This window comes from Citrus sinensis, chromosome 5 (assembly GCF_022201045.2).
Source record: "Citrus sinensis cultivar Valencia sweet orange chromosome 5, DVS_A1.0, whole genome shotgun sequence".
Classification (NCBI taxonomy): domain Eukaryota; kingdom Viridiplantae; phylum Streptophyta; class Magnoliopsida; order Sapindales; family Rutaceae; genus Citrus; species Citrus sinensis.
Window position 1 is genome coordinate 9,029,169 of NC_068560.1, and position 23,626 is coordinate 9,052,794.

The window sequence follows — 23,626 nt, forward strand, 5'->3', positions numbered from 1 at the left end:
GACAACTGAATATATGACATGTTTTTTATTTCATCTCTATTAAACGATATGTCATCCATATTCGTCTGTTACATATTTCGGGTCCATATTGATTCATATTTCAACTCGAATAACCTGTTTTACAGACCCGACTTTATTTATGATTTACCAACACCAAATTAAATGTTTCAAACTATAGAAATGTTAGGAATCCATTTCCTAATTATTTACAACGGTTATAATCACAATAACATGTAAAAATGACTTTAAGTTTATGAAAAAAAAACTCGGGTATTTTTGCATATGTCATAATAAGCATACTTAAGTATGATTTTCAAATACAAACATAACATGCCCATAAAATTAAGAGCGGAAATTTAGAATTGAGCCTCCAGCCATTGAAGTGTTTTTCTTATAATTTTGATATTTCTAAAGCCTCTATAATCAATAATGATGGCGTAGCATAAGTATTTTTTGTTTGATTAAGGCCTCAGAGACCAAAATCATTTCCACCATTTCCTTTTAATATATCATCTTTCTATCAGAGATGAAGTGGTGAAAAAAAAATTATTTTTAAGCCATCATTACAAATGTTTGCTCAGCATTTACTAGGGGTGGGCAAAATAACCGATCCGACCCGATCCGATCCGAAATAAATCAGGTTCGGATCGGATCGGATTGACCATAATACCCGATCGGATGAAATGTTGCCAACCCGATCGGATTATAATCGGATCGGGTGAAATCCGATCCGATCCGACAACCCGAACGGGTTGGCTTAAAGAAGAAAGTAAACAACCCTCACTGATTACAGCACACACGCATCCAGCAACAAGCAGTCAAGCACCAGTGACGCCACAGAGCACAGGACTACAGACCACACGCTACACAGCCTCACACACCACACACGTATACGGCACACATCACAGAGATGGAGGCACAAAACCAGTAGAGATAGAGGCACAAAAACAGTAGAGATAGAGGCACAAAAACAGTAGACCACACACTCAACGCACCCAGCCACACCCAGCAGCCTCACTCCCCTCCCTCACGCCTCACGGCCTCCCCCTCAAGCCTCAACGAGAGACCACACGGCACACACCAACCTTTGCTCCCCTCCCTCACGCCTCATGGGTCACTGCCCCACCCTCAAGTCAACACTCAACATCGCCAACGCCAAGTAGAAACACACACACACACACACAGCCGCAGCCAACACATGCTTGCCACAATCACCGCCGCCGCCAACCACCAGTCGATCTACTGCCCCGCGAGGACTGCGACCAGATCTGCTGCTACCGCCTACCGATCTGTTGTCTCCACGCCTCCACACACTTCATCACCAAGTTTCTCCTCCAAGTTCCATTCGAAATCCAGCAAGCGACAGCCGAATTTTTGTTTTGAGTTTGGATTTTTGAGTTTAGTTCAAATACGAACAGTTGTAATGTGTAATAAATTATATAACATATGTTAAATCATTGATTAGGAATTGTTAACCGAACCCGATCCGAACCGAATTAAACCCGATTTTTTGATCCGATCTAATCCGATCCGAATATAATTCGGATCGGATCGGGTCGGATTGTCAATTCGGGTTGAATTCGGATGAGTTTTTGTTCGACCCAATCAACCCGAAATCCGATCGGGTTGATCCGAACCCGATCCGAATCCGATTTTGCCCAGCCCTAGCATTTACTTCTCCAAACGTGGCAGAATTAATTTCAATCAAATGTTGGACCACAAGCTGGAAGCACACTTAAAAGACACCTCATCGGCCAAGTGTCTAACATATAATACATTTTAATTATCTATCAAATCATTAGTGAAAAGGACATTCCCTTAGCAAATCCTTTGTGATTTTTTAATTTTATTTTTTACTTTCTATGATAGCTCTTCGTTTATGGTCTTCTTAACCTCGACTGCTTATGGGGCTTCATCTTTTTAAAAATATATTAAAACATAGCTGTTAGACAAAGGATCGCATTCATTTGTTAAAAATTAGATTTTCTCTCTAAGATATATTTGTAATAATTTCCCACTAATTAAGTAACTAATGTGTCTACTTCGGATAGATTACTAGGGATTCTAAGTAAAGAATTAAAATGAGAGTAAAGGCTAAGAAAAGAATTTAAATTAGTCAGTTTATCTGCAGCACAGTTACTAAATACAAATGAGTAAAAGAAACTACAGTCCATGGGAGGCCGCACGCACCCGAATCGAGAATCATACCACTAGAGCAAATGCCTAGTTGAATGTTGTTAGTTATCTTTACAAAATATTTAAAGTTTTAACGAAGAAATTTTAATTTAATTACAAAATCATCTATCATAAATTCCATGACGAAAAGAAAAAGAAAAGATAATCATAGAAAGTAACATCACTTAAAGAATGTTCGAATATTATATTAGACCAAGTAAATGCTCAGACACTACATTCATTTTCATTATAACTTTAATGACTTATTCATTAAGCCAATTGAAATAAAATGAAAATAACCAAAAAGTAAGGATCGATAAGCAGTAGAGCCCAACTTGCACAAGCCTTGCTAGCAACAAGTGGGAACCAATAAATTTGCCTTGGAATTTGTAACCCTCTATTGCATTTGATTATATTTTATATTCATTGATTACGGTGGGACAATTGGATCTTTACAGTTTATAGCGAGTTGCATTATTATTATTTTTTTTTTTGACCACGAGATATTTTGGGAAAGATCACAATTATGGGAAGTACCTTTAAGTCCGTACTATAACTCAGATTAAAAGTCCTCATTCGAACCGAGAGGTAAAAGTTCTTCCAACAAATGCGACTTCCCTGCGACTCAAACTAGGGAGCAAACCTAGTCAAGCCACTTAAGGGGACTCTATTACCAGTGGAGCCAACACTTTATTGGTATAGCGAGTTGCATTATAAGTTTGTTTGTGTCTCCAAAATGTACTATTATGATATTTTTATTATTTTACATCGTTGAAACTAAGTCATAAGTTGATAACTACCAAATTATCACGTCATTATAAAATAAAAGAGTCAACACCTACTTATGTTATATATGAGAGTACAAGTGTAAACTTCATGGGTACAAACTGATAATTAAATATATTATTAATAAGATCAAATTATAAATAATATGATAATGAAATGGGCTCTTGTCAAAATCGTCATGCAATAATAAGTTAATATAGTAATTTTTATAAAAAAAAAATGGATTGTATAAATTTGTATCCCTATCATTATCGATTCCAAAAATATCCAAACTAATTCTATAATGTGTCATTACTGTGATTGCGTTATGGTTTAATATACTATTTTGCAAATCGTGAAAATTATTGATTATGGGAGAGGCCATATGAGGGCTAAGCCGACGAGCTATAACAACTAAATTATCATTTGGAAATATTGTAACTTTCATTCTTAATATAATTTTTTTTTTTTTTGAAAATCTTCAAGTTAGTTAACACGTAAATTAATTGAAGAAATTTTTATTTTTATCTATTTCTAGTCCGAATAAATTTTTGGCTTTAGACCCTGTATTTGATTAGTGTAATTTTATATTACATCATATAATGCCACCCCATTAGAGATGGACTTTTATAGATAGTTATGAGAAAATGCATTTATGAAAATGGTTTTATACATGCCGTGATGAGGACATTCCCATATCAGGATTTCTTATTTTCAAAGGAAAAATTTGTAAGGGACTAACCAATCACTTCATTCGTGGATTCTACAGAACCATTCAAGCCTCGAAGCTCCATGCTGATCGACTGTTCGTGCCTTGGTGAAGAAATTTACGAAAGCAGTTCTAACTAAAAGTGCCTGGTGAATCGAGGTCAGAGTTCTCTTAGCTAGAGAATTCTCTGGACCTAAAATATTCTAAAAGTAGATAAGCTTTTGATTACACTTTCACTGAAAGTAGCAGTCGCACTAAGATGCAAAGTGAAATTGGCGACTCTTATTAGAATCATTAAATTTAATGATTAAAAATATGGACCCCACTGCCACATGGCAGATCAGCACCAGCCCTGTTAACTAACTACACTTCTCAAATCTCAGGTCGTTGACTAGCTTTGAAATATAATTGAACATTTAGCAAGGAGAACATTGAACGTTAAATACTCTTAGACCGTTGATCACGTGACTGGCAATCCTCCTCCGGTTTCGTTTCTCTTTATCGTTCTTCGAGTTTACGTTCTTGCTGATTTTGAATGTCTTATTATAGTTTGTCGCGTTTGGCTTAAGATGCAGAAAATAATGTTCTGTGACTGTGTTTGGAAGTGCTTTTCCTGAAAGTGATTTTGAGAAAAGTGCTTTTGAGGAGAGGAGTGACCTACAAATGATAAAAACCACGTATCACCACCGCTTTCTTGAGAACAGAATTTCAAATGCTTTCTTGACCGAAAAGTGCTTCTCTCTAGTTGAGATAAGTTCTGAATTTCAAAGTGATTTTGCTGTTTCAAGGCACTATCAAAGAGAAAATTGTTTAGATAAAGGAGCACTTTCAGCACTTATAGATGATTTATAGTTTATTTAACTTGATTGTTTATGAGATCAAATGTTGTAGTTCTGGTGCAAAAGTAAAATGATTAATGTTTCATAAGTAATGTACCTATGCTGAAATTTACATATGTGAAGCACTTTGATCAGAAATTTTGGCTATTAATGTGCATGATTTTTTTTTTTTTTTAATTTGTTTCTTGTTGTTCTTTAGGTTCCACAAGTTACAATTCTGCCTCTGCCTGGGGTGCCAGTATTTCAGTCAAATTTAGTGGATCAGCTACCAGTTGCTGGGATTTCACTGAAGGACCCATCCGCAGAATATCCACATCCGATGTCAAGCTCCTCTGTGATTCTATATGAAACACGCCAGGGAAAATCGGTCAAACCTCCTCCGGTATGCTAACGTGCTTTCTTAAACACTTCTGATTTTGATATTTTCGCTAATTAAATCTAATTTCACCTTCGGTTTGTTTATCTGACCAAGCCTGTTACAAGCAAGTATATTGTCAAGGACACAGGGAACTGCAGTCCACGCTACATTAGGTGTAGACCGTGTAGTCTTAATCAGGTCCTGCGTAAGAGTGTTTGGTTGATTATTGTGTGAGTAATACTTTTATGGCCTACTAGGTCTGGTGGTTTTCTACATAGATAGAATTTGCTGATAGTATCGTGCTTTACCAGATTCCATGCACAGAGAATCTTTTGAAGTTATCAAGCATGCCTTCAGCCCTGATGGTCCAGCCTCTGGCTCTTCCTGATCCATCTGAGGATCCAATACCCGTAACTGATTGCTCTCTAATATTCCTTCTCTTTTTGCATAGATCCATTTGGATAATGGTTCCTTATTTTATTGTTTTGCAAGTAGTTCGTCAGTTAGCAAATTTGAGTTAAACTTTGATATTCTCACTGTTTAATTTAATTGCTATTATAAGTGTTAATTCATTATTATTAATATATGAAAACATGGGGAAACACAAAGAGGAACTTAGAATGGATAAGGAAATGCAGAAGAGTTCCTTTAGAATACTAATTCCAGCATGTAAAAGCCTGATGGCAAGTACAAAAACTAATTTGACTTCTTTAAGTTCTTCCAAATACTGCACCAATTTGTGAAGGGAAACTGAATTTGCTTGCCAGCTTCCCAGGAACTCTGCTAAAATGTTGATAGCCATTAAAATAGAAAGTGAGAGACTGCTTTTCTGGTTTTCCATTTTGTGGTTAACCAGGGCATTTAGCTTGAATAATTTCATAGCAAATGGAGGCAAGAGGCTTGGTGTCCATTAAGATCTTATGGGGCATTCTAAGTTATGGTGCCTCTCTCTCTCTCTCGCTCTCTCTATATCTCTCTGTGATAACAAGCATGAAACATCAACCTCATAGTTATCATCATTCTTCATCTGTACCCTTTTATTCAAGGAAGTATAATGCATCATGATGAGCATCCAAATCTAGCCAATTTTCTGGAGCTGACATTTTCTAGCACTTATCTTGTTCTGGTATATATTAGGATTACACCTCATTGATCAGAGAAAACTAAAGGCAAGGGTTATAGAATCATTGCTTGGAAGATGATATGATTACGCCTACCCTAGAGTTTATTCAGGGAACTAAAATTTCCAAACTCTGAAGATGCAGGGTACTTTGTTTTGGAGATTTATTTATTTATTTTAAGTTCAAAATAGAATGTTACTGTTTCCTTCTATGTTTATGAAATTCAGACTTTAGTTTATTTAATTCATTTATTGCTCTCTTGCATATTTCTTTTGTACAAGCATTACTCCCATCACCCAAAGCTTTTTCTTTTCTTGTTTTTTTCTTTTTTTTTGGTTATTTAATTCTATTATCTATAGGTTGTGGATTTTGGTGAGAGTGGTCTTGTTAGATGCTGTTGTTGCAGAGGGTACAGGAATCCTTTCATGGAATTTGTTGATAATGGAAAGAGTTTCGTCTGTAACTTCTGTGGTAAGTTTAGTTATTTTGTCGACATTTGCCTCTAATCTCATTTCACTTTTTAGTTAATGCTACCACAATGTAATTTAAGTATTGCCTTCATATCTATGGAACAGATTTCTGCTTATCAGCAATTTGAGATATGCATCCCTGTCTGATATCATACCATCATTTACTTACGTTTAACCGGAGATATTAATTATAGATGAAATTAATTAGTTGTGGACTATCTTGTATCTTAGGTCTTTCTCGTAGTCAACATATTCAGGTTTCAGATTCTTTGTTAGATATTCATACATTACACCTCTGAAAGCCTATTACTTGAATAACTTCGAATTTTATGAATAAAAAATTTACTGTCAAATAAGCACCTTTCTCTTCCTAATGAAGTGTCTACTTGCCACTATTTTTAGTCAAAATCACATAACGTTATTTCGGTTTTGCGGGTATAAGGAATGAAACTCCTCTTGAATACTATTCCTACTTAGGGCTTGATGGCAGGTGTTTGGATGCTGATGAGAGGCCTGAGCTCTGTAGAGGGACAGTTGAATTTGCTGCTTCAAGGGAATTCATGGTTAGTTCTCAGCAATTTTATTTGATTAGCTTGCACTTTTTAAGCCGTGGCTATATTATTTAAAATTGTTCTGTTGAAATTGGCTCCAAAGGGCTTATCAGCTAGATTGGATAATTTTGCTGGCAGTTTGTTTTATTGTCGAAGCTAAGCAACTTATTGGACTTTCAAATTCATAGTAGTTCTTAGTCTAGGCAAAGATATTTGCTAAAAGGTATATGACAGATTGGGTCTTGGGGTGGGATTGACTTGTGGAGTTGATGGGTTAATGTTATTGTTGCTCTGTTCTGTTGCAGTTGATCTAGATATACAACTTTACTTCCATTGAAGAAGATATTCCTTTTTCTCTTTTTTACATCTGTTCTCCATTGGACTAAACCTTGACTTGCTAGTTAAGAGTAAGATGAATGCCTCTCCTCCCTATCATGGTTCAGTATAGACCATGGCTTAACCAATGATAAATTGTGTTATATGCAAGCTTGAGTACCAAAAAATAAATAAAAAACTGACCTAAACTACAAATAGGCATAGTAGTAAATGACGCGAAATGAAAGAGATGCTAGAAAGTGCAATAAACTTCATTAGCTGCCGAAGAAATTCTCTGATTGAGCATAGAACATATGTAGTTCATTTCTGGGATTCTGTAACATTGAAATCCTGAATAAAACTTGACATGGTTTTTGGAGATAGCACTTACAAATTTTGTAGAGGTCACTTCACTGAAGTCCAAAAGTGCAATAAGTATGAAAAATCATACTAAACAGAGATGTCTATCTCCACAAAAAAGAATGTTGAAAAGACGGCTTTGTGAAGCAATTTTTATTCTTAATTGTTATTCATATATTAGGTAAAATTGATGTACTGTCCACCACCTTAGATTCAATTTATGTAATGCATGATGATTTAAAGGAATGATTAAATGGTCAAAGCATTAAAGCCTTTCTTGCAGAGGATTATCTTATTCCTTGAATATCAATGCTTTCAAAATGCCATGATTTCACTTCCATCTCAAAGTTATAGGAGGATGGAGGACATATAATTGATCTTTCATCACATTGGAAATCTGAAAATCCAGTTGAATTGTCAGTTTAAAACAATGCCTGCTGCAAAACACTCAGTTTTTTGGAACTCTACTATTTGACTTAACTGTAGCTTCCAATTGACAACATAGGGTACTTACATATTCACTGGATCGTGTTTTTCTTTTCAATAAGGAATCATTCTCTGCTTGATAATCTTTGTTGCAGTAAACGGGTCTGGCCCTGGCCTCGTAGAATTGGACAAAGGATTGAACTTGATCTGTTGTTATTCCTTCCTTTTTTGGACATCTTCTTCACAGTACTGCATATGAGCTTTTCTTTTTTCCAATATATTTCCAGATGCGCAATGTGATGCCTCCAGTGTACTTCTTCCTGATTGACGTGTCCACTGATGCTGTACAGACTGGTGCAACAGCAGCAGCATGCAGTGCAATTATGCAAGTGATATCAGATCTTCCTGTAAGTTCATCTGTTTCTTTATGCGTAGGCTTTTCTGACTTGGAGAGGGCTGAAGTAAGCTTCATTAGTGATGCCTTCTTGTTCTTGTATCAGAGTATCTTGAGAGTAGTAAAGCAGACTGCAATAGTCAATCAAAAGTGCGATTATTGAGAATTATCTAAAAGGATGTTACAACAATTAGCTTTTCCTAGTATATGTTCTGCATTGAATCTAGTACATATATGCCTAGTGAATGTTTATTTCATTCCATCTAAATAGTGTGAACAAAATTTCAGTAAATCTATATTCCAGTAAGATTGGCTTCTAGATTAATATTTTTGTTTTAGGTCTTTTGAAATTGAAAATATGGTGGATGTGCATTTTGTATGGAAATGAGCATGAACTATAGGTAACTAGAGTCCTTCTGCTTATCATTTTATATTCTATTTTCTATTCAGCATCTGCCTTTTTATACATCATATGTGAAATAAGCGATATGATCTTATGTTTTCAAGTGAATTGTTGTATGAATGTAAATATTACTATTTATAGACTAAGGTAAATTCCATTCTTTTAAGGTTTAGACTAATTACAAACAGATTTCCATTTTCTCAAAATTTTTAACGTGTAAATGGAACATAGATGACAAACTTAAAAAGTAAAGCTTTTCATTGATGTTAGTCTGTGGATATTTTTATAAAAACATTACTATTATATGACAGCTAATGTAGCCGAAAAGGTAAATTCAAGGAGGCAAGAAAATTTGTTTGTTTTACCTATTCAGTTTAAAGTTTGCAATTAGTAATGCTATTCTCAATAGTTCTTGTTATTCATAAGAGCATAATTGTGAATTTCCAGTGCCTAATGATACTGTTGGATCTTTTGAGGTTTTGAAACTTGGTTGCAACATAGATCCCTAGCATCTGACCACACCTTAGAGATAACAATTTGATGTACAACAACCTATCCTTCTTGGGGAGTTGTCTAGGTTTTATTTTACATAACTAAATACCAGTGGGAAAGGAGTCAGATTGACCACCAAATTGAGTTACTAATTTTCATTAGATTTAGTATACCTAGTTTGCTCTTAGAAAATATTAGTTTTTCTCGTGTAATAATTTGTAATCAGGCTGAATGGAACTCTCAATTTTGAAGTGCCTGTCTAAGTGCATAATTGAATCTCACTTTTCATGAAAATTTTATGATAGAGAATTTTATATAATTCTTGTCAACCATAAAAGAATATCTCACTTTTCATGACAATTTTACGATTGAGAATTTTATATAATTCTTGTCAACCATAAAAGAATATCTCTATAAATTATTTTTATTTCATGCCTCTTGGTCAACTTCCAGGGCCATTCACTGGTGAGTCCATTTATCAGAATTTCTTTAAGTTGATGTTAAGTTGTGGGATTGCTTCTTACAGGAAGGACCTCGGACAATGATTGGTATTGCAACATATGACTCAACTATTCAGTTTTACAATCTTAAACTGACACTACAAGAGGTATATTGGAATCTTATATTGGTAGCCGGTTATGTTTATCTATTACCTTTTGTCTTACCATATGTCCATGAATTGCAACTATGTGCACTGGTATTTGTTGGGGGGGGGGGGGGGGGGGGGGGGGGGGGCGGAAGAGATAGAGATTTCACATTTCACTTGGTATATGACAGTAATATGCCAACTTTATCTCATTATAAATGCTATTGCATATTTGTCAAACCCTGTAAATAATTTGTCCAAATCAGGTTTAAGTCATGAGACTTAATGTTGCATTCTATCTTTCTTATTGTGGGAAAATTGTGACTTCTGATGCTCTAGGAAACTGAGGTGATGCAAGTTGCATTCCCTTGATTGTAATATCATGTTTTTAATCTTTCAAACTACATACTTCCTACAATTTACTTTGTTGAATTATACATTTTTATTGACCTTTATGGGTCCCTGTGTTGTTTAATCATTTTGGGCTGTAATTTTATTTCAGCTGTTGATGCTTCTTGTTGCTGACACAGAAGATGTTTATGCTCCATTTGAAAAAGATGTCATTACCACTCTCTCAGATGCAAGCTGTGCATGCTTGTTGTGTCTTTCTAGCTATTTATGGAGAGATTTGTGGAAAGCTGTTTCTTTGCAACTGCTTGAAACTATTATAATATTTTTCATTGAGTTAACAGTGCCACCAAAATTTGGAGCAATTGCTGGAAAATATTCCAACCATGTTTCAGAATAGCAATGTTGCAGACTCAGCATTCGGTGTATAGTTATCCTTTTAAATTTCTACTTCTGGCGTACTTTATGCAGCAACATTTACTTGTAGTGCATTATGTTAGATCAAAATCAGTTCCCACCGCAGGCAAACAATTCTGGGTCTGTGTGGTCATTCCTTAATATCAGTGCAGGTGTAGGATCATAAATTTAAAGTAAAAGTGAGAAGTTGGGGATTATTTAATGGCCAATTTCTGTAATCAGATTCCTTCATATTCACATTTTGACATCTACTGGATGTGAATTTGAATTTTTTTTTTTTTTCCTGTGGTTGTTCCATTATATCACTGCAGGTGTAGGCTTGTAAATTTAGAAGTTGGGGTTTCTTTAGTGGCCAACTCCTGTAATCAGGTTCCTTCATATTCACATTTGACATCTACTGGATGTGAATTTATCTTTTTCCTGTGTCAGGCTGCTTTCTTAACAATGAAGAGTACTGGCGGAAAACTTCTTGTATTTCAGTCAGGCAATTTTCTTTTTAATTTTTTATTTCATCTGCTTCTTCCTTTTACCTTATCTTAGTGGTCCATGCTTGATTTAATCTTGGCTGCTTTCTGCTGCTCTTCCTCATGTATGTGATACAAAATGTTGCTAGATTATAACCATATGCTGTGGAATCTTATAGAAGGAAAGCTAGATGACATTCATCTGCTGCTTCCTTTTACCTTGTCCTAGTGGTCCATGCATGATTTTCTCTGCTGCTTCCTTTTATCTTGTGTGAGCAGAGGAGAAGAATAAAATCTTTTCTTATTTTTAAGTACTCCTAACAGCCAGTACAATAGGGTTAATTTATAGGTCTACACATTCCTAATTTAACTTCCTAATTTTTGGAAATATACAAATTAGTAACAGCTGTACAAATCAGACAAATTAGACAATTAATCCTAGAAATCAGGAATGTCAACTAATCTAATCTTTCCATATTTTCTACACCCCCCCCCCCCTCAAGTTGGTGCATAGATATTAATCATGCCCAACTTGTCAATGAAAGATTCAAACTTTGGCCTGAAGTGTCCCTTGGTAAGAACATCTGCTGTTTGTTGCTCTGAAGGGATGAACGGCATACAAATTACTCCATTCTCCAGCTTTTCTTTTATAAAATGCCTATCAATCTCAATATGCTTCGTACGATCATGCTGAACCGGATTATTTGCAATGCTTATTGCTGATTTATCATCACATAACAGTCTCATAGGTGCTTCAATATCTAGTTTCAGTTCTCCAAGGACTCTTTTAATCCATAACACCTCGCAAAATCCATTTGCCATGGCCCTAAACTCAGCTTCAGTACTACTCCCGGCAACCACGTTTTGTTTTTAGCTTCTCCAAGTAATTAAATTTCCCCATAAGAACATACAGTAACCAAATATTGATCTTCTATCTGAAACTGAGCCTGCCCAGTCTGCATCTGTGAAGACTTCTACACTCCTTTGATCACTCTTCTTAAATAATAACCCTCTTCCAGGTGTACTCTTTAAATACCTGAGAATCTTGTGAACTGCCTCCAAATGTTCCACATAAGGTGAGTGCATATATTGACTTACAACACTAACAGCAAAGGCAATATCAGGTCTTGTGTGAGATAAATAAATGAGTTTCCCTACAAGACGTTGATATCTACCTTTATCAACTGTAACTCCATTGGAAACCTCTCCTAACTTCTGATTAGGATCCACGGGTGTATCACTTGGTCTGCAACCACTCATTCCTGTCTCTTCTAGCAAGTCCAGAACATACTTTCTTTGTGACACAGAAATTCCCAGTCTAGATCTTGCAACTTCCATACCCAGGAAATAGCGTAAGGGACCCAAATCCTTAATTTCAAATTCTGATGCCAGGTGCTTCTTCAGCCTACTCATCTCATCACCATCGCTCCCAGTAAGTATTATGTCGTCTACGTATACAATTAGGACAGCCATCTTTCCACCGTCTGTGTGTTTCACGAACATTGTATGATCAGATTGTCCTTGACTATATCCTTCTTTTCTAACAAACCTAGTAAATCTCTCGAACCAAGCACGAGGAGACTGCTTCAGTCCATAAAGGGATTTCTTCAATTTACACACCTTTCCTCCAAACTTGTCTTCAAAACCAGGGGGTGCATTCATATATACTTCCTCTTCCAATTCTCCATTGAGAAACGCATTTTTAACATCCAATTGAAACAATGGCAACTCCAAATTAATAGCTACAGAGAGTAGTATTCGGATGGTACTTAGTTTGGCTACGGGAGCAAATGTCTCTTGATAATCAACTCCCTAAGTTTGTGTGAATCCTTTTGCTACTAACCTTGCTTTACAGCATTCCAAGGATCCATCTGAGTTGTATTTCATAGTGAAAATCCACTTGCAACCAACAATCAATCTTCCTTCAGGCAAATAAACCATCTCTCACGTTCCATTTTTTTCTAGAGCCTCCATTTCTTCACAAACAGCCTTCTTCCATTCAGGAACCTTTAGTGCTTCCTGTATAGACTTAGGTATATCCACACTTGACAATTGAGAGACAAAAGTATAATAAGATGATGACAGGTTCTTATAAGACACAAAATTGGAAAGGGGATGTTGAGTACATGATTTAATTCCTTTCCTAAGAGCAATGGGAAGATCTAGAGGGTCAAAATGTATTTGTGGGATAGATAAAGACTCAGACTCTATAAATTTAGAGATCGCACCTGGATTTTCAGAATCAGTGTTTTTCGGATCTGGAATTGGATCAGATTCATGGCATTGAGGAAGTATCACTGCATCTTTCTTACTTTGAATCCGTTTCTCCCTAGTGTAAGTTTTCCCGAACAATCTCTCATCATTGAAGCGTGTCTCGTCTATTATCCTAGGGTCGATTTTATGTTCAGGCACTAAGGTAGTCCTCTTATCCTCCATATTCAAGGTATTAGGATTAAAAATTTCAGTTTCAATATTTTCCTTACCATTAGTACTCATGTCAAGATCAAACACCAAGTTTTCATTTTCTTTTCCCCCCCTGAAGAGGAGGATTAAAAAAACTTTGAGACTTAAAGAATGTAACATCCATTGTGACAAAAAAATTTTGTTTGTTAGGATCAAAACATTTATACCCTTTTTGAGTAGGAGAATAGCCCAGAAAAACACATTTTACAACCCGTGGATCTAGCTTATCCCTATTATGATTGTGTATATGTACAAAGGCAACACATCCAAAGACCTTTAAAGGTAAATCTAAAGTCAAACGTGTCATTGGAAAGAATTTTTTTTAAAACTGTCAATGGTGTCTGAAAGTTCAAAACTCTTGATGGCATCCTATTAATAAGATATGTAGCAGCAAGAATTGCTTCCCCCCATAAGTATTTAGGAACTTTAGTGGTGAACATTAAAGACCTAGCTACTTCTAGGAGGTGCTTATTTTTTCGTTCTGCTATCCCGTTTTGTTGAGGAGTGTCATTACAAGAACTGTGATGAACAATTCCTTTTTGTAAGAAAAATGACCCCAATATTTGATTAAAGTATTCCTTCCCATTGTCACTTCGAAACACTTGAATTTTTGTTTGAAATAGTGTTTCAACCATATTATAAAAGTTTTTAAAAACATGTTCTGCTTCAGATTTTTCTTTGAGTAGATAGACCCAACTTAGGCGTGTATGATCATCAATAAATGTTATAAACCATCTTTTTCCAGAATTGGTTAATGTCCTAGAGGGACCCCACACATCACTATGAATAAGGGTAAAAGGCTTGGATGCTTTATATGGTTGACTAGGAAAAGATGCACGATGGTGTTTAGCTAACTGACAAATATCGCATTGAAAAGACGATAGAAGTTTATTACGAAATAAGTTTGGAAACAAATGTTTTAAATATAAAAAGCTAGGATGGCCTAACCTACAGTGCCATAACATTATTGTATCAGCAGTAGAACTGAAACATACTTCGAGATTTGAAATTTTCTGTTGTTGAAACATAGAGTTCCCATCATCAAAGTAATAGAGACCGCCATACTCTCTAGCATTGCCAATCATCCTCCCCGTATCCAGTTCCTGAAATTCACAACAATTTGGAAGAAATTTAGCACAACACTTTAAATCACGAGTTATTTTACTTACAGACAAAAGATTACAAGAGAGATTTGGAACATGAAGGACATCGTGAAAAACGAGAGTATTAGAGATAACAATTGACCCTTTCCCAGCAATTGCCGAGAGGGAGCCATCAGCAATCTTAATTTTTTGATTGCCTGCACAAGGACTATAGAAAGAAAATAATTTAGGGCATCCAATCATATGATCGGTGGCACCTTAATCTATTATCCATGGACAAAGAGGAATAGTGGACACATTAAAGACAACAGCAGATTGAATATAATTACCTTTCTGGGCTAAGGAACAAGAAGAAGATACTGGATTAGTCACTTGTGTGGACTGAAAAAGTTTATACAGTTGTTCTAACTGTTCCTTACTGAATGAAGGTGTCGTAGCTGTAGTTGCAGTGTATCCCGACAGTAGAAACTCCCCTGCGCCAATTCCAATAGATGTAGCAGTGGAATTGGTATCACCAGTTACTGTAAACCCAGGCATGGTGTTTTGCACCATTACAACAAGACAATGAACAGATCCGTATGGGAGTCAAGCTAGGCTTAATTCTGCCATAGCCTTGTTACCATGTGAACAGAGGAGAAGAATAAAATCTTTTCTTATTTTTAAGTACTCCTAACAGCCAGTACAATAGGGTTAATTTATAGGTCTACACATTCCTAATTTAACTTCCTAATTTTTGGAAATATACAAATTAGTAACAGTTGTACAAATCAGACAAATTAGACAATTAATCCTAGAAATCAGGAATGTCAACTAATCTAATCTTTCCATATTTTCTACATCTTGTCTCAGTAGTCCATGCATGATTTACTCTTAGATATTTTCTGCCGGTTTTCCTCATGTATGTGATAAAAATTGTTGTTTTAACATGCTAGATGATAAATACTTTCTGTGGAATCTTACAGAAAAGCTAGATGATATTCATTTTTAGGTTTGCGCAAATACAAATGTCATCAAGTCCAAAAATCATGGTGAATTTATGTGAAGTAAGAAGATTTGTTGAGATTTGTGGACTTAGGTCTTCAGGCTTCTGCTTCTTGAAAGAGTAAATATGCTGCTTCATTTTCAACACAATTATTTCTTTTTGAGTTTGGTTGGTATTCAATTGCCTATGATCAGTCTGTATTATGTTCCAGAATTCATTGGATGGCAGTTTTTATCAAATGGGAACAGTTCCATACATAGTCTATAATCCTGTGACTCTGCAGTTCCAAGTCAACTTGTCTGAAGCTCTGTATTTTTACATACTGGCATAAATATTGTGTTTATCATTGTGAACCCATCCTTAGCCTGACTGCGAAGTTTGTTTCGCTATTTTCCTATTGTAGGTCAATCTCCCATTTAGATCTCAACTTTATATTTAAACTTGTTCTTAATACCATTTTCCTTTGCTTTTGTGTTATCATCAATCTGTCTCATACATTTTTACCAATATTTTGGCCGTTATTTATCCTATTAGCCATCTAAATTTTGTAAGATATCCAGATTAACATATATGAGGAAATAAAAAATGATTGATATTCTTGCATTGGTGGTCTAACAAGGGGACTGTTAGATTGTTAGTCTAACTCTTTCTGCAACCACAGACATTGTAGAAACAGCCCAGTAGCACCTAGTTTGTTAATGAGCATTTAGGATGAAGTTATTTTTGTTTACTTTATTTTTATCATCGCCAATTCACATCCCAGGTGTATTTCCTTCGCAATTAGAGTTGGTTTCAAGCATCAACTTGACGCTCTATTTGGCATTGGGAATTGTACTGGTAGGTAAAATGAAGAACTGCTGAGTATTTTCTCTGTGGAAAAGGTGTGCTTTGCGCTCATCCTTGTTTTAAGTCTTCCCCCTTATAATCGATGTAGTCATGTAGATAAATACATTATATTTTTGCACACTTTTAGATAGTTTTCATGTCATGAACTTGTCTGGAAATTTTTTAGTGAAAAAGTAGCTATTTAATTTCTTCTATCATTTTTTGATGAGTATCTTCTCTTTTAACTCTTCACTTTGCTTTCCTTATCTCATGGCACTAACAATGACATGTAATCAGAATATACAATATGCTAGTACTCATTTCTTGAAGCAAGGTCTCTCATTTTCTACCGCCATTCTTGTTTTCCTATTATTTGGAATTGAATTATTCTTATCAATAAGTGCAATAATATTGATAATTTGGTACATTATGGGCAATGCTATAAAAAATTGTTTGATTTTTAGTTCATGCTGTGAAATGAAAGCTTCTAATTACTTGACCAATAGATCTATTTGTTCCGTTTTTGGTTTAAATAATGCAATTTAACTTCTATTTTTAAGCAATTTGAAAGTTATAACTATTTTATATTTGCTCTTGCAGCCGCAAATGAAATTCCTGCAAGCCCAACCCTTAAAGTTTAAGAGCAATTAGCAAATTTCTGCGTTAACATTTCACATGCATATCGTCAATGTTGTGTAAGGGTGCCATCATATGAATATAAACCCTTTCCTGAGAATCTGAAGCTACTGCCATTATATATTCTAGGTATTACCTCTTGTTTATGGTTTGACAAATATTAGTTGTCATTCTAGTAAAAGACATTTATTGTTTTTCTCTGATTATCCTGTGTTTTCTTTTGCATTATTTCTGCCCTGTGTTTTCTTTTGCATTATTTCTGCCGAGCACTTGGCTTGTTTTCTAATATGATATGCTTCTTAGTTCAGCTGCTGACTTTTATATCTTGAACAAGGACTATAGAGCTAGTTTAATTTGCTGCAATATCAGCTAAAATGTTCTGCCACTCTCTTAACCTCTTATGCCAAAATTGAGCAAAATGAAACTATGGTTCGACTGTTGGTGACTAGTACATCAAAAGAATTGCCGAAGAAATATGTTTCAAAGTTGATTGTGCTGTTCTATCAGTACTTTAAGAGTGCTTTAATTTCAGAATTTCTTTCGTTTTTGCTAGACAAGGTACTTCATCAACTTAGGAGCCCATATCTTGTTTTGAGTGTCTTAGTGTTATTTGGGGGGCATGAAAAAGGATCATTTACCTTCCCATGTTTGTTTTAAAATTGTTAATGTTGAAGTATATAAAAACTGTATAAATTGTCTGTTTTGCCTCTCATAGTTCAATAAGGTAAGAATTTTCCAGGAAAACAGATATTGTAGGAGTGTTTTTGAAAATTTTGAATATTCTTAGACTTAACAAAACCTTTGGTCTTTGTGGGGGCAAGTGAACAAATTCACACCTTGTAAGTATTTGGTCTTCCTAGCTGTTAATAATTTTTCTCACAGCTAATTACTTTATAAGTCTTTTTGTGGACGGATTTCAGCATTAATAAAAAATATGGGATTGCAAACTGCTGGAAGGATTGATGATTGCTCCTATTGGATTACTCGTGTGTCCTTCATTTCTGTTTCATTGGCAGTAATGCTGATTTATCCTAGAATGATGGCAGTCCACACCCTGTTTTCAGAGGTATCAGACTTTCTGGACTCTTTGATCATCCTGTTTTTTTCAAGCCCTAACCGTATTTACAACTTTCATGCTGATATGGCAGGAAGCAGATGGATCTCTTACAACCCCTATAATTCCACTTACTAGTGAACATATCACGGAGGATGGAATCTTTCTCCTGGAGAACGGCGAGGATGCTCTGATATATATTGGGGATAGAGTGAATTCTTATATACTAGATCAGCTTTTTGGTATTGCCTTAACTCGTTTTTCCCCTTAGGTATTTTCAACATCAAGGTTTGGAAGTTTCTATTATTTAATGTGGTTTATACATTATTCTCCATTATTTTATCTAAATTTCATTGCTAGAATTGGTGCCTATTAGTTTTTCTGTTTTATTAACCTGGAACTCAGTTGAACCCAAATATTTATAGGTTGTGTTCGTCCATGGATCTGGGCCAATTACACCAATGTCAGTTTCTTATTCATCATTTGATCTCGATGGGAGTTGTCTCGTCCTGACGGAATCTCTGCATTTTACTGATTATGAGAGTGAATATAGCTATAGAATATAATAGGGTTCATGCATTCGGCCTTAGAATGTCTTGGCTCTTGCATACTGCATGAGTGCATGTTATATATTTTGGATGTTTTCTCGACCTTTGTTAGTACAGCGCCAACATTTCCATGGGAAAATTGCACATAGATTAGGCTAGAATTTAGCTCGAAAAACTATTTTCCCAAATATTTCAGTTGACTATTGATAGACTTCAAAGAATTATTTTGTTAGGTTGCTTCATCACAAATATGGTAGAGATTCAAAAAGTAAAAAATGGAGGCTGCATATCTTATCATATAGTTGCTGAGTTGTCTTCCATTACGCCTCAAAGCAACCCAATTGCAGTTCTTCAGTTGAGTTGTTTTTTGGCTGGTGTTCTCAGCTCGTATTGCAACAATATGACAATCCGTTATCAAGGAAGTTTGAATGATTTGATCAATGGGATAAGGCATTTGAGATCATCCTATCTGTGGTATTATAACTTTTTTTTTCTGGATTAGGGTCTACAGGTACAAATTATTAATTTATTCGTCTGTGAGCTGAAATTTGTTCTTTTGGCAGTCTACGAGTGTGCAGTAAAGGAGCTCCACTGGGTTAATTTTGTGCTTGAGGTTCCCTTATATGATGAATTTTACCTTTCCACTGTTGACAAGAAGTAGCTTTGCATCTAGATTATGACTCTATCTGCTTATCCATTTTTTATAACTTTTTTTCCCTTTAATTTCCATGGTAGTAACATTAAATTAACGTGATTGCTATACTCTTCTATTAGAAAATAAGAGGGTTATTATGCCCTAAATTTACATGCTACTTTGAAGATAATTGTTAGGAAGTGAGAGGAAAATGGTATCCGCGGGTAGTTGACTAAACTGTGTATTCTTCTTGATGACTAAAATCTTTACTGCTGAATGATCTTTGTAGCCACTGTAATTTTGTTAACTAATCTTTATTGAGTAGCCAATATTATAGTAAACCAAGTCATCATATTTACGAGAAATGTTAGATATAAAATAGGCGAGCATGACTCAAAGACAAGAAATTTTGCTTTTCCTCGGCGTGGTTGGGCTAAACATCTTAGAGATCTGTTCATAGCTTTCAGTCTTGTTTGTAATTTAATGAATGGATTCTATATATTCCAATGACACGGGAAAGCTATTCAACTTGAATATGATTGAAGATGACACCCCGGACACTCTCTCCTATCAAGAGTTTCTTCGTCAAATCAACAAGCAAGTTCAAGCTAAACTTTGACGAGGCATAGCTATACTAATCATACGTGCAGTTTATTAATCACACACACATAGGAAGAATGAACAACATTTTCTCTGCTATATACTCTGTTTTGATTGAATGTTGTTTCTCTGGGCATGGCTTCGTGTTTCAAGTAGACAGGCGGACGCTTTTTCATATACAGAGAGAACACTCACATGCAAAATGAAATGCAGGTTTCGTTACGTGGCTTCTGTAAAGTGTAAAGCAGACTCCTGCGGTCATGTATAAATCTGTTGACGGAGTGTGTATGTCTTTTCAGTGAAACTTTAGGGGTAAATATGTCTTTTCACTAAAATAAAAACTATTTTAATCTAGTCGTACGCGGGTTAAACTTATGACGAAAACCGGAAATGATTTCTATTCCCGGTAATTTTTTTATTTTTTTTGGCACAACCTATGTGTGAAAGTCTACTGCTAAATTGACAAAGCTAAGCAAAATCCATCAAAGAGAATCAGTCGTCTCTCTCTCGCACGCTCTTGAGAAACTGAAAAAGGAAAAAAAATGAGGAAACGCACCGTTTACGCATGGGGCGTAGCCCTTATATGCTTCATAGTATTAATGATCGTCACTCCCGCCATCCCTCAGTCTGAAGAATATCACGATTTCGCTGACCAACGCAAATTCTTCGGTAACTTTTTTTTTCATTTTTTATTTTGTATTTGGTTCTAGGGCTTTAAAATAAGTTTTCGATTGTTCTCTTAAATTGACTGAATGTCGTTTTATTTGTTAATTTTTCAGGCATACCCAATACTCTGAATGTCGTTTCGAATTTCCCCTTTCTTGTTATTGGCATCGTAGGCCTTGTTCTTTGCTTTCACGGCAACTACTTCAACCTACGGTAATTTGGGTTTTTTTAATTTTTTTTTTTGTTTTTTCAATTTACTTACTGATTGTGGATTGTATGATTTTGGATTTTACAAGTTTGCAGGGCGAGCTTTGGGGGTGGGCATGTTTCTTCATTGGTGTGGCAGCGGTTGGCGTTGGATCTTCTTACTATCATCTTGAGCCCAATGATGCTCGTCTTGTGTGGGACCGCTTGCCTGTGAGTTTTACTGAATGATGTTGATTTATGAGGAATATATATGGTTTTGTTGTAAATATTTGTCCTTTGGAATTGTGTAGATGACTATCGCTTTCACGTCGATAATTGCAATATTTATCATCGAAAGGATTGATGAGCATAAGGGAACTGTATCACTTATTCCTCTACTTTTAGCGGGTGTGGTTAGCATTTTGTATTGGAGGTGAGTATACTGTATACCAACTTCATTTAGGTTCTAAAGTTTCATCGTACTTTGTAATATGCGAGTATTGAACTGGATTTTTGTTATGTAATCTTAGCAATGACTTGGTGCAATGACTAATTCTTACACTAAAATGAGTTCAGTTTTGGTAGCTTTGTCAAGGTACAGTTCTCTGCTATGGTATCACAATGGTTAAAAAGTGGAACGCTATGTTGGTTGCATATTGATTAGCATCAAAAGGAGGACCTTTTGATTCTATGCTTTTATATATATTTGAATGGGAATGACATTTTAAATCAAATATTTACGAGAGGTTTATTAGGCAGATTATTTTTTCTTAATGGTGCTTTTTTCTTTTGTAGTTTTTTTGATGACCTGCGGCCGTATGCCTTAGTCCAGTTTGTTCCTTGCATTGCCATCCCACTGATGGCTATCCTGCTTCCTCCAATGTACACACATTCCACATATTGGCTTTGGGCAGCAGGTTTGCTTTTCATCATATGGTTCCTCCGTCACATTTTTAGAAGTATCCGATTCGTGCTTTTGCATTTCTGAGTACTAATCATATCTCATAATTGCAGGATTTTATCTTTTGGCAAAGGTGGAAGAAGCAATGGATAAACCAATCTATAGATGGACTCATCATATTGTTAGTGGCCACACTCTTAAGCATTTGTGTGCTGCAATGGTTCCTGTCTTCCTGACACTTATGCTTGCTAAGAGGACTATTGAAACAGAAAGGTATAGTTTTGTTTCTTGACCTTGATGAAATTTTCTTACAGTTTAATTGTTTAGATGTTTGCATATATACAAGATTTTGAGTCCCCTTTCATATACAATTATGACCCTTTGTCAAGGTGGATACTTAAGTAATTGGAGAGATATTTTCTCTTTAGCAAAGTTTTTTTACGAATCCTTCAATTGCAGTGAGTGATAGATTTATTTCATAAATTCATGGGAAGTCCCCTGTAACTTTTACCTGTAGCTCTGCCTCTCGTAACTTCTCTGGCAAATGTCTTTCTTTTCTGACTTCTACTGTCTCATAGATTATTCAGTGCATAATGCTTATTATTAAGAACATAACGCATACCCGTTTCTTCTATTCCTTAGGTCACAATTGGATAAGGAAATTTTTACTGACTTTGTATTTAAAGGTCAACGACAGAAATCTAAGGAATTAACATTTCTTCATTTTAAACTTTTATTTGAATGGTATAAAGTAGTTTGGACTTAGATCTCAGTATTTTGTACTGCTATCTAGTTGTGAAGTTAGATGCGACAGTGTTGCGCTTGTCGTGGCAGTGGCACCTAGTGTAGTAATTGTGATTGTGTTGGTGATGGTATTTTTTAGTGATATCGGTCGAAAACTTATGCTATTTGTTGGGTTAGTGCAGACTGGGATTGTATTGGTTGGTATAAGTAATAGTTATGGTAGTGACAACATAAATGGAGGTGGTACTGCATGCTGGTGGTGCCAGCATCAGTGTTGTGCGATGACAATGGTGACTACTTATTTTGCCTTGTTATTGGCTGGGTGTCGGTGATGGAGAGGGACTTGTACTGATGTGTTGCTTACCCACTTTAACAAACATAGCATAGGGATTTTGAGAGAAGGTCAAGAGGAAAATTAACTCCTAGATGGGATTCTAACATGGGACTTGGTTTCTCTAATCCCTTCCCTTCAAATGTCTCCACATTTCTTCAAAACCTATTCTCTTGATAACGTAAATGTATGTACCTAACTTTTTCTCAGTCAGTGTGAAGCAGCTTTACGGGTCATATATTTGCTGTTGTATTGTGATTTTCAATATGCACCATGTAATCGTATCATTCTCTTTCTCATGCATTTGTTGTTGGCTCGTTCAATGCAGGGTAAGTCTCCTCAAGACATGGAGGATACGGTGGACAAGGCGTAAAGAAAATGACTCCAAGGTGGTTGAGAGTTATGAGTGTACTTATACAAGTGTTCCAGTTGCAGAATCATCATAATTGTAGGATACTCACAAGCCTTTTAGCTGACACAAAATTTTACACATGTAGATAAATGTGAAGCAGAACACACTAACTTGGTTCCTGGACATTTGTTGTAACGCATATACAAGATTAGATTTTGCAATCCTTTAGTTCATACACACTATTTTCGATCTCTATTTCAAGTAAGAAATAAAAAATAAAATAAAATAAATTGTCTTTATTTCTTCTCTATGTTATAACAAATTAACTGTGGGGTCAATTTGTACAATGACAAATTGCAGAAATTGTTTTGGTTGTGTATTAATTTTGTATGTAGGATGCATATATAG

General features: G+C 35.5%; 2 protein-coding genes and 1 long non-coding RNA gene across 5 annotated transcripts; all 3 read left to right on the forward strand.

Annotated features, from left to right (window-relative positions):
- Nucleotides 1–3,964: 3,964 nt before the first annotated feature.
- LOC102625037 (protein transport protein Sec24-like At4g32640) lies at nucleotides 3,965–11,145 on the forward strand. The gene is made up of 10 exons (XM_052441064.1): nucleotides 3,965–4,003; nucleotides 4,102–4,197; nucleotides 4,688–4,870; nucleotides 4,961–5,044; nucleotides 5,158–5,256; nucleotides 6,327–6,438; nucleotides 6,915–7,000; nucleotides 8,377–8,496; nucleotides 9,905–9,985; nucleotides 10,467–11,145. The coding sequence occupies exons 1-10, from the start codon at nucleotides 3,965–3,967 to the stop codon at nucleotides 10,710–10,712; spliced, it is 1,146 nt and encodes a 381-aa protein (XP_052297024.1). The 3' UTR covers nucleotides 10,713–11,145.
- A 4,394-nt stretch (nucleotides 11,146–15,539) lies between these two features.
- LOC127902518 (uncharacterized) lies at nucleotides 15,540–20,245 on the forward strand. Of its 3 annotated transcripts, none has more exons than XR_008054877.1 (6): nucleotides 15,540–15,861; nucleotides 16,505–16,622; nucleotides 17,167–17,331; nucleotides 18,219–18,268; nucleotides 18,351–18,544; nucleotides 18,682–20,245. It is a non-coding gene; the product is annotated as an uncharacterized LOC127902518 (long non-coding RNA). The 3 variants fall into 3 exon arrangements; XR_008054876.1 differs by having other exon boundaries at nucleotides 15,584–15,861; nucleotides 18,351–18,527; XR_008054875.1 differs by having other exon boundaries at nucleotides 15,592–15,861; nucleotides 18,351–20,245.
- Nucleotides 20,246–20,448: 203 nt separating this feature from the next.
- LOC102617260 (hypothetical protein) lies at nucleotides 20,449–23,517 on the forward strand. Its single transcript, XM_006471039.2, has 7 exons — nucleotides 20,449–20,707; nucleotides 20,818–20,917; nucleotides 21,001–21,121; nucleotides 21,202–21,323; nucleotides 21,686–21,807; nucleotides 21,905–22,064; nucleotides 23,195–23,517. The coding sequence occupies exons 1-7, from the start codon at nucleotides 20,581–20,583 to the stop codon at nucleotides 23,310–23,312; spliced, it is 870 nt and encodes a 289-aa protein (XP_006471102.1). The 5' UTR covers nucleotides 20,449–20,580; the 3' UTR covers nucleotides 23,313–23,517.
- Nucleotides 23,518–23,626: the final 109 nt, after the last annotated feature.